This window comes from Natrix helvetica, assembly GCF_964273705.1.
Source record: "Natrix helvetica genome assembly, chromosome: 6".
Lineage (NCBI taxonomy): Eukaryota > Metazoa > Chordata > Lepidosauria > Squamata > Natricidae > Natrix > Natrix helvetica.
The window spans coordinates 16,641,340-16,661,692 of record NC_138553.1 but is presented as its reverse complement, the minus strand read 5'-3'; the positions used below and the strand labels follow the sequence as shown (position 1 = coordinate 16,661,692).

Genomic DNA, 20,353 nt, shown 5'->3' with positions numbered 1-20,353 from the left:
GCTGATTCGCGCGGCACAGCTGATTTCCGGGCCTCTGCTGTTCTACTTACCAGGGCTGCCTTAGAAGGTAAGCAGCTGAGCTTCGAATTGCTGTATTTTGAACGCTGCCCCCAAGCACGTTAGGCATGCGATCACCGAAGCGCGCGATCACCGAACCAGTTGTTTAATCGGTTGCAGCCCACCACTGCATATATTCCATCACACTGGTTCCAATTCTGAAAGTTTTTCAACTTCCCAGTCTATAGTAGAGAAGGGCTGACCAAAGTCACCCAACCAGTTTTCAAGGGTACAGAAATGCCAGAATCCTCAGCCAGCATTTAATCTCTATGCTACACTAGCTCAGAGAGAGAGAGTGTGTGAAAGGGAAAGAAAGAACCAATCCAAGTCTAACTGGACAACTGTTTAGCTTTTGTGATGCAGAAACTAAGTTCTTGCTTCCTTCCATTGTTTCAGAGTGCCTTGCTTGGGTTTTTTTTTGACTTAGTGTTATGTGTATGGCTTAGTTTGAAAACAACCAAGTAGATGTTTGAGGCATTGCAGTAAACTATTTTCCATTGTGATGGGTATGAACTAAAGCTCATTATTTGATTGAAACAAATCAACCTACCTTATGGATTATGAGATTTAACAAGAAACCATTGTTAGGATTAACAATGTCAATCTCAGTCTAAGGCTTAGCTGTCATGTTTAACTGTAGCTAATCAAGAATTAGAGTGAAAGTGAAATCTCTTTGTTGCCACACCAAGAAGAATGAGAAACAGAATGGAAGGCAGGCTAAAGCTTGTTTCAGTTAGGATAAACTGTAGCTTGAGCTTTCTTGTAACATCAAAACTGAGCTAATGTTAGAATTAACTACAGATGTAAGAGAAAAATTATGGAAGTATATAATTATAATGGTTCTCAGATGCAGTAAAGCATTTTATTATGTTTCAATTTTCTATCCTATCTCTCTCTCTATGTCTGTCTGTCTATATCTATCTACCGACCTACCTACCTACTTACCGATCGATCATCTACCTACCTACCTACCTATCTATCATCTACCTACCTACCTACCTACCTACCTACCTATCTATTGATCATCTACCTACCTACCTATCATCTATCTATCTATCTATCTATCTATCTATCTATCTACCTACCTACCTACCTACCTACCTATCATCTACCTATCTACCTATCTATTATCTATCTATCTATCTATCTATCTATCTATCTATCTATCATCTATCTATCTACTTACCTACCTACCTACCTACCTATCTATTGATCATCTACCTTCCTACCTATCATCTATCTATCAGTCTATCAATCTATCAATCTATCAATCTATCCATCTATCCATCTATCTATCATCTATCTACCTACCTACCTACCTACCTACCTATCATCTATCTATCCATCCATCCATCCATCCACCCACCCAGCCAGCCACCTACCTATCTATCTATTTATCTATCTATCGTCCTTGGCTTACAACCTTTCATTTAGTGACTGTCTGATATTAAAAAGGCACTGAAAAAAGTGACTTATGACCAGCCATCAGATTCATGACTGTTGCCGTATCTCCATGGTCACGTGACCAAAATTTAGATACTTGGCAGCCAGCATGTATTTATGATGGTTCCAACGCTCCAAGGTCATGTAATTGCCATTTGCTAACTTTCCATAGTAAAGTCAATGGTGAATGCCTGATTCACTTAATGACCACATGATTCACTTAACAACTGCAATGAGTCACTTAATGACCATGGCAAAAAGGTCATAAAATTGGATGTGATTCACTTGGCCATCCCTATTGTGGTCCTATGTCAAGGACTACTTCAGTGGTGAAATTCATTTTTTTTTTTTGCTACCAGTTCTGTGGGCGTGGCTTGGTAGGCGGGCAGGGGAAGGATACTGCAAAATCTCCATTCCCATCCCACTCTGGGGCCAGCCAGAGGTGGCATTTGCCGGTTCTCTGAATTATTCAAAATATATGCTACTGATTTTCCCAACTACTCAAAATTTCTGCTACCGGTTCTCCAGAACCTGTCAGAACCTGCTGAATTTCACCCCTGGACTACCTGCGTCTGTCTGTCTGTCTGTCTGTCTGTCTGTCTATCTATATCTATCTATCTATCTATCTATCTATCTATCTATCTATCTATCTATCTATATCTATCTATCTGATGGTGTTGTTTCCCATGAAACAGCTAGATTATGCTAAATAACAACAGCTTTGTGCAGCTATCTGTTATCTAGCTACTCTTTGATATTGAAGGCACGTTATTCTGTTTCTTCTAAGTAATAAATCATCCTTGATATATAGTCTTTAATACAAGGTTCATGTAATAGAGCTATATCATCTAAACTCTAATACCAGCTGCTATTAATCATGCCCATCAACTGTTTTGTATACTTGCCCACAAAATGTGAGGTGAAATGCAATAATATTCAGAAATCCAATTAGAATCATACTGCTTATCCAATGATAGCTGCTACTTTTTGAAGGCAGCAAACATAATATGGTTCAAGCCACTCTAAACAATAATAGAAAAATGGATCTAAAGACAATGCCAGGCAGACTTTTAAAAATGCAAGTTTTGGGTAGATATACATGGCATCTTAATTTATTTGAATGGTTGTAATCTGACTATGTGAAAAGAAATGTTAACATAATAAACATTTCAAATTTCCAGGCAATATAATAACTGGACAACCCTTGGCAGTTGTGTCATCATTTCAGAGGTATTTCATTACCCAAACAGAAAACCAGAATGACCACAGATTGGTAAAAAAGCAGTAGTAGCGTGAGAGACTTTTCATTTTTTGCTGGCTTCCCCACTGAGTTTCCTTGTGGGAATCTGGCCAGGAACATCGGAAATCTCCTCTCCCCTCCTCTCCATTCTCCTCCCCTCCCCTTCCCACAGGTAAGTCGCCACTGCTGAGTGAGAGACTGAATAAGGGATTATGAGACCGGCTGGGAAACTGTTATGGAACGTTGAAAATGAAGATCACATGACCGTAGCAGAAGCATAACTGCAGCCAGTAATACTGAAAGCCACATTTCCCCCAAATTTCATTGAGTCTTAGATACATTCTGTAAGGTAGCCCATTTGAGATATCTTTGTTCAAAAATTGTTGCCCTATGATGTACCAGTTAAAGGTCATAACAATCAGCGTTTTAGTGTTATATAGACAGATTACAATCATAACGCAATGTAATATCCCAAATGTGCTTTTTCAAAAGGCAACTGGACTTTTTTGTTGAAGATGTTTTGCTTCTCATCCAAGAAGCTTCTTCAGCTCTGGCTGAATGCTAGAGGATGGAAGGATTTATATTCCTTGCAATCATCTGGTCTTTAGCATTCTTTCTGAGAGTCATTTAGGCCACTTGGAGTTGTATCTGTGCCTCAGTGATTCTCAGAAAGAGTGCTAATGAACAGATGACTGCAAGAACTATAAATCCATCCTTTCAGCCAAAACTGAAGAAGCTTCTTGGTCGAGAAGCGAAACGTCTTCAAGGAAAAACAAACTCCTATTGCCTTTTGACAAAAGTATCTTTGGGACAACCATGACCTGGATGACAGAGAATCTTCATAGACAAATGTAATATAATGTAATATACCCAACTTCTTCTATGCAAAGCGCTGTTTTTAGCTTTTAAGGTCTGCATTGTAAAAATAATGGGTAAAGCCAGAACAAAAGCTGAATGTGATTTCATTTACGTTTTATGAATGTAGTTGTATTCCATTTCCCTTGCTCTCCTCCTTCCAGCTTATAGGTAGCTGTTTTTTCAGATTTGAACTACACGGAAACAATTTAGTTTGTGTCTTTTGCACTTCTCAGAAGAATATTTTCTTTCACAAATAAGTGAGTGTCGCATTCAAATAGAAAGAGTCTTCTAATCTATTTACGATGCACATGTTTATGATGCTATTTATTTAGTCTAGCCTATGAATGAAGAGTACCAGTGAAAGGATGATCAAAGCATACATGCATCACATCTAGCTATGGTTGCATTTTTGTGGGTGTCCCAAATGTTGCTGTAAAGCAGCACTTCCCACACCAGGATAAAATTACCCCAAATTGGGTAAAAGTAGGTTTGTTTGTTTTTTGTAATGACCCATAAATCCATTAACAATCACAAAAGGGGCTTTTAAATTGATTTCTGTAGATTTCTATGTGTACTAAAATATATTCAAAAATCTCCCAAAGTATTCCTAGTTAAACAAAAATCAATAGAATTACCAATGGCAATTTGTTCAAAAGACATAAAGATCATTCAATAATATATATTTTTGTAATACAGGTAATCCTCAAGTTATGACAATTTGTTCAGCGACCATTCAGTTACGAAGGGGCTGAAGGAAGGATCTTATAACCGGTCCTTCCAGTTTGATAAGACTTTATGATGAGTGGTTTGGGCTAGATAATGAAGGAAAAAGTTTAGGAGAAACTGTTATTGAGTCTAGACAACTTGAAATTTTAGGACTGAGCTGGTCTGTGCTTTTGATTACATTTTTCATATTCGTCCAGATAATAATCTTTCATAATGAAAAATGATTCCAGAGAGAGTTGTTCACTGTCATTAAATTTGTTTTTGAGCCCACAAAATAAGATATTTCTGGCTGCCTATATTTTTTTGACAAGCAAAGCAAAAACCAACGACAATTCTTCTAGCTTTCTATTTTAGCCAGGGAGACTATTTATGAGTTTCACTTGATATCACATTTTGATGGGAGCCATGTAATGAATATTTGGTTTTGTTTTTAGTTTTGAGATAACATGCGTCATAACTTTCTTGTTTTTCTCTGTATAAAAATAAAAATAGGGCAGTGAGACATAGAGCCGGTGCAAAATATTTTTGTGCTGTATAAAAAGTAGGGCTCTTCTACATGATAAGGCTGAGCCCAAAGGTGGGGTCAATTGTGCCATCATTTTGAAGTTCCCACAAGAAACCTAAGTCCAATCCCCAGTGAATTGACTCTTAGCTAGCTGTGGGCAAATAAATGCCCATTGTCTTTATTTTTGCTTTTACTTCAGCTTCATCTATACCAGTGATGGCTAATCTTTTTGTTGTCATGTGCCAAAAGCGATCTCCCCCTGCGCATGCGTGCACAAACCCTATGCCCCATTTTGGGCCTAGCAGGCCTCCTTCCAGCCTTCTGGGACCTAAATGGGCCCCTGCACTCCCCCTGCCCCCACGCATGGACGCGCCATTTCCCCAGCCCTTCACGCATGCGTTCACCTCTCCTGCATGCGCCCCACCCCCTGAGCATGCATGGCAGAGACCCAGAAATCAGCTGGCTGGCAGGGAGATGCACACACATGCACAGTGGAGTTGAGCTGGGGGCGATGGCTCAAGTGCCCACAGAGAGGACTCTGCATGCCACCTGTGGCACGTGTGCCATAGATTTGCCATCACGGATCTATACAAATAAGCCAAACAACATGGTAGCACACTTATGCTTAGCTTGCTAAGTGCCTGCCAACCACATTTAACATGCCGTTCAATTTCCTTTATTGTATCACTTTCCATTGCGCTCCGTTGGCCAAGATATATGCAGTGGTGTATTATCAGATATTTTTTTTCTTCCTTTGGTGAATTTATTAACAATAACCTGGCTCTTTCAGATTTACTACCTGTATGTCTGTCAAAAAAAAGGCAAGATGGTGAAGTGACATGCTGATGGAAGCCTAGTCCATTTTCTATGATTGCACAAAAGGAATGAGGCTTACATCACAACACTGTTCCTGTAATTTGTCCTCTCCTGACACATCCACACACTCCCCCATTCTGAGCATAAGAAAAAGCTCTAGCTTAGCCCTACCCATTTCTTTCATTGATCGTAAATTTGAAAGGGATTTGGGAGGACTTTTAGTCTACTCCCCCTGCCCAGTCTAGTCTATATTCTTTTTTTCTCATAGCTGCACTTGATGAGAAAAGAAAATACAGCATCCTTCCAATCCCTATTATTTAGAGCCGTGGTTGGCGCAGTGGTTAGAATGCAGTACTGCAGGTTGTTTCTGCTGTCTGCCGGCTGCCTGCAGTTCGGCAGTTTGATTCTCCCCAGCTCGTTGACTAAGCCTTCCATCCTTCCAAGGCCGGTAAAATGAGGACTCGGATTGTGGAGGGAAACATGCTGACTCTGTAAACCACTTAGAGAGAGCTGTAAAGTACTGTGAAATGGTATATAAGTGCTATTGCTATTGCTATTGCTATTGCTATTGCTATTACAATACAATACAATACAATACAATACAATACAATACAATACAATACAATACAATACAATACAATACAATAGCAGAGTTGGAAGGGACCTTGGAGGTCTTCTAGTCCAACCCCCTGCCTAGGCAGGAAACCCTATACCGTTACATCCCAAAACATGCAGGTTGGAAACCTTTCTTTTCTCAATCTGTCTTCCAATCAATACATTGATCATTTTTTTACTGGAATTGTCTTCATTTTTAACCAAAGAAGTTGATTACATATGATCAATGCCATTTCTTCCCATTTAACATTAGTTTAGTTTAGTTTAGTTTATTTAATTTATAGACCGCCCCCTCTCCCCGTAGGGACTCGGGGCGGTGTACAGACCATTCGTAATCAAAACAATAAAATGACATAAGACATAAGACATGCAACATAAACAACTCACACACACGGTCTGTTATAAAATCCCAAAACCAATTAAATATTAAGAACAATTTTAAAACCCATTAAAACCCCAATATAAAATTTAAAAAGCCATCCAGGAAGGTTTGAATAGATGTTAAATGCAGTTACGATTATGGTTGTAATTAAGCCAGACCTGCTACTCGAAACAGGTGGGTCTTGAGTTTCTTGCGGAAGGAGCGGAGATCAGAGGTGGTTCTAATATCGGGGGGGAGGTCGTTCCAGAGGGTTGGGCCCATCACAGAGAAGGCCCTACTCCTAGGCACCGCCCGCCCGCACTGTTTAGCGGATGGTACCCGGAGGAGGCCCTCTCTGTGAGAGCGGATTGGTCGCAGGGATGTATGGGGTAGAATGCGATCCCGCAAATAACTAGGTCCCGAGCCATGGAGCGCTTTGAAGATGACAATCAACACCTTGAAACGCACCCGAAAGGCCAAAGGTAGCCAGTGCAGCTCACGCAGGAGAGGTGTTACATGGGAGTACTTAGTACTCCCCATAATAACCCGCACGGCTGCATTCTGGACCAGCTGGAGCCTTCGGGTGCATCTCAAGGGGAGCCCCATGTAGAGAGCGTTACAGTAATCAAGGCGAGAAGTCACTAGGGCATGAGTGACTGTGCAAAGGGCGTCCTGCTCCAGTAAGGGATGCAATTGGCGCATCAGGCGAACCTGATGGAACGCCCCCCTAGCCACGGCTGTCACATGATCATCTAGCGACAGCCGGGAATCTAGGAGGACGCCCAAATTGCGTACCCTATCCACTGGGGGCAGTTGTACCCCCCCCAATGGCCAGAGATGGAACACATTGGCTAAAGCGGGGCGCCGGTAGCCACAGCCACTCCGTCTTGGAAGGGTTGAGTCTGAGTCTGTTGTCGCCCATCCAGACCCGCACGGCTTCCAGACACCGGGACATCACCTCGACGGCTTCGTTGGGGTGGTTCGGGGTAGAAATGTATAACTGAGTGTCATCTGCATACAGATGGCACTCAACCCCGAATCCTCGAATGATCTCACCCAGCGGTTTCATGTATGTGTTGAACAGGAGAGGGGAGAGGACCGACCCCTGTGGCACTCCACACGTGAGCGGCCTCAGGGTCGATCTCTGCTCTCCTGCCAACACACATTGCGTCCGACCGGAGAGGAAGGAGGAGAACCACCGCAAAACGGTGCCCCTCACCCCTATCCCCTCCAGCCGACGCAACAGGATACCATGGTCGATGGTATCGAAAGCCGCTGAGAGGTCTAACAGGACTAAGATGGAGGAACAACCCCCATCTTTCGCCCTCCAGAGATCATCCACCAACGCGACCAAAGCCATCTCTGTGCTGTGGCCCGGCCGGAAACCGGACTGGCGCGGATCTAGATAAATAATTTCCTCCAGGTGTCGAGGGAACTGCTGCGCCACCACACTCTCAACAACCTTGAACCAGGGCCTATCTGGATTAGGGCCAAAATGTTATTTCTCTCCTTGGATCAAGTCGCATATACAATTCAAGCTTTCATCTACAAAATGCTATGATCATTTCATTATCTTGACAAAATCTGCACATTGTTCTCTGTTTTTTAAAAAACAAACAAACCCTAATAGAAAAAGGGGATAATTGATGCTGTGAGTAATGAAAAGTATTTATTGCTGTTGCTGAATTGATTTTTTTTTTAATGTTTTAACGGATACTAGCATTTCCTTTAGCCTTCCTAGATCCTGATTGTTTCAGCAGTTTTTTAAGTTCTAAAAAATAGGTACTAAAATCTTGTATTCGGGAGAAGTTCAAACGTTCTGTAAATTCATAAATTAGCTGACCTTTTGCTGCTGAGCAAAGCAGGAGAAAACATGGGGATTTATGGTTACGGCTCTTTTATATTAATTAAAGTGTTGGCATTTTTGTCTCCGAAGCAGAACTGTTTTTTTCCCCTTCCTGCATGCATTTTCCAGTTGCGCAGTAGTCCAATATTTGCTGGGAGCACATTTGTTGAAATTGACAAAGCCACAAAGAAGACATTCCAAATCCCTTGTTTTGCCATGCTGCCACAGCACTTTGGCAGTTCAAATCCCAACAGGCACAAGGTTGACTCTGCCTTCCATCCTTCCGAGGAAGGTAAAACGAGGACCCAGATTATATGGGGCAATAGGCTGACTCCACTTAGAGAGGGCTGTAAAGCACTGTAAAGCAGTAAGTCTAAGTGCTATTTGCTATTCTGTAATCATACTCAAAATATATAATTTGTGAAAGACTAAAGCCACTTTAGGAATTAGTTGACAGGGTTTCATTGATTTTGCTATTCTGTGGATGAGACTATTTACAAGAAAAGCCATCCAGAGGAGGAATAACAAAAGCTGTATTATTATTATAAGCCTGGGAGATTTTTTTTAGGGTGTCATAAAACAAGATGGAAGTTGTTTTCTTGGATCTAATATTGAATTTGGGAGTCCTCTGAACAGTTGGGCCCTTTACCTAATGGTCCAGCTTTCATTGAATAATTGATTTAAACCAGGGGTGTCCAAACTTGGCAACTTTAAGACTTGTGGACTTCAACAGCTCTGCTGGCTGGGGAATTCTGGGAGTTGAAGTCCACAAGTCTTAAAGTTGCCAAGTTTGGACACCCCTGATTTAAACACTACAAGTCTTCTAGTATAAAACTAGGTGAATTGAGATCCTTAGGCTCTTTCATCATGGACTGTTTAAAATAGCACACATACATCTAGTTCTTGATTCACAAACACATTTGGGACCAGAACTTCTATTGTCAAGTGAGGCAGTTGTTAAGTGAAGCACGCCCAATTTTACAATCTTTCTTTTGCCACAGTTGTTTAAGTAAACCACAGCAGTTGTTAAGTGAATCATTCAGTCATTCAAAGAACCCACTTGACCGAGGCCGGCTGGGGAAATCATATGACTCTGGAATGCTGCAACCATTGTAAATGTCAGCTTCGGCAAGCGCACAAGCCCGGAGCTGCCATTTTTTGGGGGGGAGGGGAGCTGTGGGAGCTGCCAGGAATCATGCTTACCAATGCAATACAATACAATAGCAGAGTTGGAAGGGACCTTGGAGGTCTTCTAGTCCAATCCCCTGCCTAGGCAGGAAACCCTATACCGTTTCAGACAAATGGCTATCCAATATCTTCTTAAAGACTTCCAGTGTTGGGGCATTCACAACTTCTGGAGGCAAGCTGTTCCACTGATTAATTGTTCTGACTGGCAGGAAGTTTCTCCTCAGTTCTAAGTTGCTTCTCTCCTTGATTAGTTTCCACCCATTGCTTCTTGTTCTACACTCAGGTGGCTTGGAGAATAGCTTGACTCCCTCTTCTTTGTGGCAACAACTGAGATATTGGAACACTGCTATCATGTCTCCCCTAGTCCTTTTTTTCATTAAATTAGGCATACCCAGTTGCTGCAGCTGTTCCTCATATGTTTTAGCCTTCAGTCCCCTAATCATCTTTGTTGCTCTTCTCTGCACTCTTTCTAGAGTCTCCACATCTTTTTTACATCGTGGTGACCCAAACTGAATGCAGTATTCCAAGTGTGGCCTTACCAAGGCATTATAAAGTGGTATTAACACTTCACGTGATCTTGATTCTATCCCTCTGTTTATGCAGCCTAGAACTGTGTTGGCTTTTTTGGCAGCTGCTGCACACTGCTGGCTCATATTTAAATGGTTGTCCATTAGGACTCCAAGATCCCTCTCACAGTTGCTACTTTTGAGCAAGGTACCACCTATACTGTACCTGTGCATTCCGTTTTTGTTGCCTAAACGCAGAACCTTACTCTTTTCACCATTGAATTTCATTTTATTAGATAGTGCCCAATGTTCAAGTTTGTCAAGATCCTTCTGTATCTTAAGCCTGTCTTCTGGAGTGTTGGCTATTCCTGCCAGCTTGGTGTCCCCCTCCACATGCAATCCAGCTGAGAACTCTTCATAACTGATAACTGACTGAGAACAAGCCATGACTGATTGCCAGGGGGTTTTCACTCTGGGTGACAAGGTGATGCGTGTGTGTGCACATGGGGGTAGAGTTTAGCCTAAATATCAAATAAAGTACAAAAGGTGGTGGGGAGAATCGGATGTGAGCTCTGACAATTTATTCATTGCCTTAGTGCTTTGTCGATCAGTTTGTGCCAGAGGAAGATAAACTGCATTTTCAAACCTTCTCTGTGTTTGGCTGTTTTCTTTAACCCTTCGAAACCTGACAATAAATACATGCCAGGGGCCTGAAGTTTGATCTTGTACCTGTGGGGATGCGGCAACAGTTATAAATGTGACTACAGGTAGTTCTCAACTTACAACCACAATTGAGCCCAAAATTTAGGCTGCAAAGTGAGAAATTTGTTAAGTGAATTTTGCCCCATTTTACAGCTTTTCTTGCCACATTTGTGAAGTGAATCCCTGCAGTTGTTAAATTAGTAACCCGGTTGGTTTCGCCATTGACTTTGCTTGTCAGAAGGTCGCAAAAGGGGATCACATGACCCCAGGACACTGCAACCGTCATAAATATGAGTCAGTGGTCAAACATCCAAATGTAAATCACGTGACCATGCGGATGCTGTATTGGTCATAAGTCTGAAAAATGGTCATGAGTCACTTTTTTCAGTGCCGTTGTAACTTTGAACGGTCACTAAGCCAACTGTTGTAAGTCAAGGACTACCTGTACTGGTTTTAAGTCATTTGATTCACTGATGTTGTAACTTTGAATCCTTGCTATGTGAATGGTTGTAAGTCAAGGACGGCCTCTATGTGATGGTATCATTTCCCACCTCAATTTCCTTGACCCTTTTACTCGGTGGTGGGATTCCAATAATTTAACAACCGGCTCTCTGCCCTAATGACCACCTGCGTAGGCGGGGCTCAGTGATCACGTGACTGGGTGGGCGTGGCCAACTCAACGTCACTCACATCAATGGGTGCTTCGCCTTAGCTGTTGCAATGTCATAAGGGTTAACTGGAGAGGCAGTTTCTGTAAGCAGGGCAATAAAGATTAGGCTAGAAACAACACCAGAATGTTTCCTTCCTGCCTTCTTGACAGGATTAGCCCTGTAAAGTGGGGAAAAAAACCAAAAGGAGATTTCGTCCAACAACCGGTTCTCTGAACTGCTTAGAAAGTTAACAACCGCTTCTCCCGAATAGGTGCGAACTGGCTGAATCCCGTCACTGCTTTTAGTACTGAATTTAATCTTACTGCTTTTTTCCTCATCTTCATCAAAATTAGACAAAAGGAGTCCTCTGTCTCTCTCTCTCTTTGAAATACCATGTTCCAGTGTTTCAGTTTTATAATATGAAAACGATGGAAACTGCTATTTAGTGACTTTATTTTAAGGCACAAAGTTCCCACAGGGAAAAATATTACCTTAATTGGTGTTTCTAGGGAAGCTTTTCATTAGTTGAACCATCTTCAGTTGTTACCGTTGAGGTCCATCTCTCCCTCAGCTATTAATATTTCAATCTTCTTGGGGAGCTACAAATTCCAAGTCAAATATCATCTCTGATTATTATTTTTTTACAAAGCAAATTTAGAGAAAGTATTAATGTGAGTATTGGTAAGGTCTGCATAATAGAGGCATGGCATCCTGGAGAACCCTAGAACAGAGTTCAGAATAACAGAGTTGGAAAAGACATTGGGGGTATTCTAGTCCAACACCCCAGGCTAAAGCAGGAGACCCTTTATACTAGTGATGGCTAGACGTGCCAAAAGCGCGCCAAAAGCGTGGGGGTGTATGTGTGAGCGTGCATGCCCACACCCAAAATGCAATGCCCTCCCCCCATGCATGCACACACAACCCCCTCTCCGCGCATATGTGCAGGCTCACTGAATTCTCCTTCATGAGTTTTCCTAGGCTTCTCTAGGCACGCTGAGAACATATCTGCTGAATATAACTCCGCATTGGCAACAGGAAGGGCATCTGGCCAGTAATCACTCAGCTCCATTGAGTTGCCCAGACTCCACCCCGGAAGGGATTCTGGGGTCATTAAAAGATGATAATGATGAGTTTTCCTAGACCTCTCTGGGCATGCTGAGAATATATCTGCTGAATATAACTCCGCATTGACGACAGGAAGGGCATCTGGCCAGTAATCACTCAGCTCCATTGAGTTACCCAGACTCCACCCCGGAAGGGATTCTGGGGTCATTAAAAGATGATGATGTTGATGATGAGTTTTCCTAGACCTCTCTGGGCATGCTGAGAATATATCTGCTGAATATAACTCTGCATTGGTGACAGGAAGGGCATCTGGCCAGTAATCACTCAGCTCTGTTCAGTTGCCCAGACTCCACCCCGGAAGGGATTATGGGGGCCATTAAAAGATGACGATGATGCTGATGAGTTTTCCAAGACCATCCAAAAGGCACTAAGTTTCAGAAAGTTGACTGTGCAGTCAAAATGATACTAGCTGAGTTGATATTTTAAAATAAATTATAGCAGGGGAAGCACCTGGTCTCTTAGATGCATATATCTGGTCAACATGGCAAGTGGTGAAGATTGTTTGGGGTGTAGTTCAGTACAGAGGTAGGTTGCTGCCGGTTCAGCCTGGATCGTCTGAACCGGTAGTAGTGGAGGTGAGAGGCTCCGTCCCCCTCCTAGACGCTTCTGTGCAGGCGCAAAAGCGTCACGCACACAGGAGCACACGGGAGTGTGCCCGAGCCGGTAGTAAAAAAATTAGCAACCCACCTCTGGTTCCGTATGATTTAAAGAGCCACAGATTCCCCATCCTTATTTTATTTTTATGCACCACTTTCTCTTTCTTATGCTCTGACTACTAATACAAGAAATTTCACCTGTGGGTGGACTGAGGGGGCAGGAATCAAATGTGAGAGGAATGTCTGTTTACTGTCAAGAGCAATAGCAACAAATGTCTTTCTCTCTGTTTGAGTTCTTCCTCTCAGCAGTGTTAATGGACATTTCTCCTGTCCTTGAGTTGGCAGATAAGTAGGCCACCCTAAATTGCTTTACCTCCTTTGCCGAGCCCTATTCTCCTTGAATAGCGAAGCCAGGCAGAAGTGTTCTTCTTATATATTAAGAGTACAGAAGATGAAAGGGCGTCCGACCCAGCCAACACTTTTGGAAGTGAGTTTGAAATGGGGTAGATAATACTGGCTTGGAAACATTTCTCCAGCCTAAAAGGTACTGATTGCGAACGCTCTTTAGTGCTTGTGATAGTCATTCTTAGTAAGAGGCAACAGCAGTTGTGTTGTGCTCTGTACTCTGGGCTGTGTAGCTGACTCTGAAGCAGTATTTTGATTTTTTTTTTAATGTGGCTCTCTAAAGTAGCTTCTCATTTCCACCCATCTGGTCTAGGAATAACAGAGGTGGAAGGGACCTTGGAGGTCTTCTAGTCCAACCCCCTGCTCAGGCAGGAAACTCTCTAGCCTTTCAGTCAAACAGTTGTCTAATCTCTTCTTTAAAACTTCAGTGTTGGAGCATTTACAACTTCTGGAGGCAAGTTGTTCCACTGAATAATTATTCTAACTGTCAGGAAATTTCTCCTTAGTTCCAAGTTGCTTCTTCTCTCCTTGATTAGTTTCCCCCCATTGCTTCTCGTCCTACCCTCAGGTGCTTTGGAGAATAGGTTGGCTCTTCTTCTTTGTGGAAGCCCCTGAGGTATTGGACCACTGCTATTGTGTCATTCCTAATCCTTCTTTTCATTAAACCAGACATAGCCAATTCCTGCAACCATTCTTTATATGTTTTAGCCTCCACTATCCTAATCATTTTGTTGCTCTTCTCTGCATTCTTTCTAGAGTCTCAATATCTTTTTTATATTGTGGTGAACAAAACTGGTTGCAATATTCCAAGTGTGGCCTTACCAGCACGGGATCTTCATTCTATTCCTCTGTTCAAAGCAGGTTAAGCGATGGATCCTGCCCACCCTTGCCTCAGCAGGTACCAAGGAGGTACCTGCTGCTGAAAAACATGGTTACTAATAGCAGTATCACTTAGACTTCTATACTACTTCACAGTGCTTTACAGCCCTCTATAAGCAGTTTACGGAGTCAGCCTATTGCTCCAACAATGTGGATCCTCATTTTGCTCACCTTGGAAGGATGGAAGGCTGAATCACCTTGAGCTGGTGAGAATTGAACTGCTGACAGCCGGCAGTCAACATAATTAGCCTGCAATACTACATTCTAACCACTGCGCCACCCCAGCTCTTGTCAGATATGATGAGATGCTGGCTCTCTTACACATGCATGAAAAATAATTTTTGACTATCATAAAACAAGTGGACAGGAGCTTATGTTCTGTGTCACCTTTAATGGTATTTTCTACTGTGCCATTTCAGGATTCATTCCCTATGTTAATTGAAATTAAGATATTTGCCGTAAGCAGCCTAATCCTGTGAAACTTGCTATAGGTGTAAGAGGGCATAACGTTGGAGCCTAGGTTCAGTAACATGGTGAGTAAGGTATGGGCAAATTAATCACTTGAGCTTTGTCTAAAACACTATTTCTAAAGTTTTAAATCCTGGCAAGTGTAGACAGAGATGATTTAGCTTCTTAATAGCCACTGTTTTCTTAGGGTGCCTGACTTAAGCAGAATTCAGAATGGTGAAGACTTTTGAACTTGCTGGTAACTCAAAATAAGCTTCATTTAATACCTCTTGCTTTTAAAATAATGAAAAACCACATTCATTGTAGACCGAAATAAGGGTATATATGCCTTCACGTGTCTTAAAGAACCAAAACATGTATTGTAGGTATAATTGTGGTGAAATTATAGCAATAGCATTTAGACTTATATGCCACCCCTCTGTGCATTTTATAATGTCGGTATATGGCCCCCAACAATTTGAGTCCTCATTTTACTGACCTTGGAAGGATGGAAGGCTGAATCAACCTCAAATCCCATCAGGATTGAACTCCTAGCTGTGGGCAGAGTTAGACTGCAAGTCTTCATTCTAACCACTGTGCCACCAGAGCTCTTCGAGAAATTATGGGCATTTATAAATTTTATTATTTTGAGTTTGCCATATTTATTGACTGTGGTTTTAAAAATGTGTTTAGTGATGTAAAACGAATGGAAAGGATACAGCTGTAACAGAGACAGATATCTTAAACAACTTTATTTGTTTGTCTGGAACTGGAACCAGTTCCTCAAGATATGTAGCAAAAATGAAGTGTTCCTATCCACTGTCACTTGCTTCTCCTATCTGAAAATGCTAGGGATTAAATTCGAAGCACATCTCTTAACGAGTTGTGGTTTCTTTCTGTGTTAACATCACACTATCTTTGCTTAAGAAGTACACAGTGAAGTACACAATCTACTTTTTTCATTGATTGGGGTTGATTTAGATTGAATGGTACTGTCTTAAGAAAAAAAAAACCTATAAAATAAGTATTCTGCAGTTGTTGCTCTCCCAGTTGTTTTACATTATATAGGTGCTAAATTGTATATTTCTGAAACAGAAAGTTGTAAGTAAAAAGTGAAGTCCATCACCTGGCCGTTGTTAACATATGAAATAAGAAATGGTGAAATTATTTCAAAATGGTATTGATGAGCAAAATGCTCATGACTTTTTGCTTTCAGTTATCCTGTTCTACCAGGGTCCCAGATGTTCGCCTGTCATTGCCCATGAAAAACTTATTTTATTAGTTTCCAGTGCCTTGTTGTTACAGATTTAGGATACATTCGTGGAAAGAATTTATTTTATTTTAATTGCATGTATTTATCAAATTACTGTGCCCATCACGCTGTCAAGGTTCCAAGAAATACATCCCATTCAATAAGAATAGGCAAGTTCCTTAAAGAACATTTTATTAGGATATTTCAAATTCCTGGTGGAAAACCGGCTCTAAGTTGGTGCCAGTTTCCCTCCCCGAATTAAAAGTAAAACTTCATCACTTCCCCCCCCCCCAGAGTCTCAGTCACATGATCCAATCAGCATACAGTCCAGTTGCTACCGTGTTTTCCCAAAAATAAGACAGGGTCTTTTTGGGAAAAATAAGACAGGGTCTTATTTTCTTTTGACCCCCAAATTAAGCACTCGGCCTTATTTTCTGGGAGGTCTTACTATTTTTGAAGTGCAGGAGGCGGCGAGCATAGTCACCTCATGGCTGCTTCTGTGTTCCAATATTTTCGGGGAGGGCTTATTTTCAGGGGAGGGCTTAGTGCATGAGCTCAAAAGCCCAATTGGGCTTATTATCCAGGAAGTTCTTATTTTCAGGGAAACGGGGTAGATGACCTCAGTCTCCAGTCACTGTCCTGTGGAAGCTCTAGGTAGAATAGCAGTAAACCTTTGGGAAAAAAATATTCAGGTGTTGTGGCATGGTTTTTCCTTGTGACACTCTCTGGAAATGAAAAGTTGGACTTTGCGAAAGTAGGATACAAAGATTACAGTATTGATGCTTTAGAACTTCGGTGTTGTGAATGGACTCAGTTATAGCAGCAGTGGATACCCTGTTGAAAACTAAAAGACCCATTGGGAACCATTCTGCCTGGAGAAAATCTCTCCATGTTGATTTAAGTCCACATTGCTGGGACTCATGCTCCATTGAGCTAAGAATCAACATTGACTCGATGACACATCGTCACCAATGAAAGATATTTTTGCATGATTTGTATTCTATTCCAGCATTGTTAAATAATGCTGTCTGCAGCATTTTTGAAGGTTAGGACAATGACTTTTTCTTTGTTCTTGGGGCACCAGGCAGATTGCTTGAGAACAAAAGATTTAGATAAACTACTGAATCTCTCAAGCAGAGTCTCTCTCTCTCTCTCTCTCTCTCTCTCTCTCTCTCTCTCTCTCTCTCTCTCTCTCTCTCTCTCTCTCTCTCTCTTGCTTCCTTCTCTCTTCTCTCTTTCCCACTCCCTCCCTCCCACTCCAAATTCCTCTAGTCTTTTGTTTGGATTGAAATTCTCTGAATCTAGTTTGTATTGTCTAGTTTAATTTTTTTTTAAAAAGGGAAAACAAGAGTTGAAAAGCAAGAAAGGGGATTTTGTGAGCATTTCATAGGCCCTTGATGGCGAACCTATGGCACACATGCCAGAAGTGGCATGCAGAGCCATCTTTCTGGGCACACAAGCCAGCGCCTGTTGCTCTTCCAGCATGCCAGCCAGCTGGTCTTCAGGTGTGCAGGAACGCTGGAAATGGAAGAGCAGCTGCCCAGTGTGCATGTACGCGCCAGGAAAATGATCTTCCAGTTTTCGGCATGCACATGCACACCAGCCAGCTGGTCTTCGCGCGTGCATGCGTGCCAGAAACCGGAAGACCAGGTGGCCATCTTCCCAGCGTGCGCAAGCACACCGGGCGACAGCTTTTCTGGTTTTCGGCACGCATGTGCACGCTCCTGTTTCAGCAATCTGTGCCGAAAAGGTTTGCCAAAACTGTCCTAGGCGATCCAACAGAAGGGAACAGAAGCATTTGCCAACAGGTGCCAGGGCACAAAACATTCACGTATCCAAGCACCTCTCGTCCACCCATTCACCCAGCCAGGATCTGGAATCTAATACTGTCCCAATAGACACTCAATAGAAGAACTTAATTATTTAGCCTTTTCTGAAGAGGTTGTTTTTGAGTATGTTAACTGTGTGATTTAATCAATAGGCAAGCTGAGTAAATTATTAAAAGAGCTGTCTTTGCTATCCACTCCCTGTTATTTGACTTTCAGGAATCAAGGGAAGAAAGAGGAAGCAGTTCTCCTCCTGAGAAATTCCATTCAGTATGGACCAGATTTTTCCGATGCCTATTCTAGTCTTGCTTCACTCTTGGCTGAACAGGTAACCGAGAAGATTCAGAGCCACCTTTTACCAGTCTGAACCTTCCTGATATGCTGGACTTCCATTTTCAAGATTTCCATTGTTTATCACATTGTCTAGAACTTAGAGGGGCAGGAATCCTATGCCCCTGAAGGGCACCGGATTGGGAAAGCTCATCTAGGTTATGCCTTGTTGGTATGAGTCACGGTGGTGCAGTGGTTAGAGTGCAGTACTGCAAGCTACTTCTGCTGAGTGCTGGTTGCCTGCAATTTGGCAGTTCAAATCTCACCAGGTTCAAAGTTGACTCAGCCTTCCATCCTTCTGAAGTGGGTAAAACGAGGACCCAATTTGTTGGGGGCAATATGTTGACTCTGTAAACTGCTTCGAGAAGGCTGCAAAGCACTGTAAAGCTGTAAGTCTTAGTGCTATTGCATTCTGACTGTGCATTATTGTACTATTGAAAGTGGACCTGCAAAGAAAGAAGTATCCTCCATAGGAGAAAGAAAATAAATAATCACATTTCAGATTTAAAAAATCACTCACACAAAAATGGAATTCTCCCCTCCTCACCCCATTCCTTCTCAACAGACATGTCAATGGCTGCTGCTGGATGGGAAAGGGACTGAGGGATTGCACGATTGACTGGGAAATTGTCACAAAATGTTTAAAATGAATATCATGTGACTGCAGCATCAGCCCAGCCACATAGCAGCAGCCAGTAGTACTGAAGCAGGCACAACCTATCCAAATTTTATTCCTGTGAGAGTCAGGGATCCCGGATTTTGGACACATTTTGTAATTTAGCCCATTAGAGGTACCTTGGTTCAGGAATTCTTGCCCTGTGAGGTACTGTTTCACCCAGTTAAATGTCTTTCTTAATATAAAATACAAATAGAAATAAAGACAGTGGTAAAATGGTAAAAGAAAGGGAATAGGGGGAATAAGTGAGGAAGGAAGAAAAAGAAAAAAGAGATTAAAAAACAGTGATTTCTGATTTTTTTTTGATCCAGTAAGTACATAGTAAAGTTATAGTATCAACTTTTTAGTGAGGCCAAATAATAACCACCAGCCATTTCTATAACAGTAAGCTACTTAATTGTCAAAATCCAATCAAAATTTCAGGTTTTTTTATATCATTCAGAAAGTCCAGAAGCGATTTAACCACAAAGCTATTCACATTCTTGTCCCTAATTAATCAGGTTTACCATCCCTGTCAATTCCATCATCTTTTCAGGTCAATCCCTCCATTGCGGGACTAGAATCTGATTTGTAAAGAGTTACAAATCATAGTATCTCTGTTTCTGCTCTGAAATAAGCAACTGGATCATTATAGATTCTAGATTTATCCTTGAGAAAAACAGGAGGAACTTTTTTTAATGTTTTACAGACATCCCTATATAGTATGTTGTCCTAAACTAAGAATCTATAGAATACAGAATAACAGAGTTGGAAGGAACCTTGGAGGTCTTCTAGTCCAACCCCCTGCTCAGACAGGAAGCCCTATACCATTTCACACAAATGGTTGTCCAATCTCTTCTTAAAAACTTGGAACAATCACAACTTATGGAGGCAAATCGTTCCACTGATTAAATGTTCTGTCAGGAAATATCTCCTTATTTCTAGGTTGCTTCTCTCCTTGATCAGTTTCCACCCATTGCTTCTTGTCCTACCCTCAGGTGCTTTGGAGAATAGCATGACTCCTTCTTCTTTGTGGCAACCCCTGAGATATTGGAACCCTGATATCATGTCACCTCTAGTCCTTGTTTTCATTAAACAACAAATACCCAATTCAATCTAAAATGGAAAGTGATGGTCCTGGAATTGTAAAAGAAGCACATGATTAATGTTCTTTGCTCAAAGTGGTTGAGGAAGTGTATGTAATGACCTTGTCCTCCTCATGGAAGGTGATTTCAAGTCAGAGCAGGCTTTGAAAAAAGGATAACTTTTAATGTAAACTATGGTAGTTACTTTGGTAAGCCCAAGAGTTAATCAGAGGGCTCTGG

At 41.8% G+C, this 20,353-nt stretch overlaps 1 protein-coding gene across 2 annotated transcripts in view; it reads left to right on the top strand.

The window, feature by feature from the left end:
* TMTC1 (transmembrane O-mannosyltransferase targeting cadherins 1) overlaps positions 1 to 20,353 on the top strand; it is a 186,416-nt gene that overhangs the window by 144,896 nt on the left and 21,167 nt on the right. For both annotated transcript variants that reach the window (XM_081958734.1, XM_081958733.1), the window contains one exon: positions 18,263 to 18,371. In XM_081958734.1, the coding sequence (XP_081814860.1) occupies positions 18,263 to 18,371 (109 nt within the window). The remainder of the gene's footprint in view (positions 1 to 18,262; positions 18,372 to 20,353) is intronic.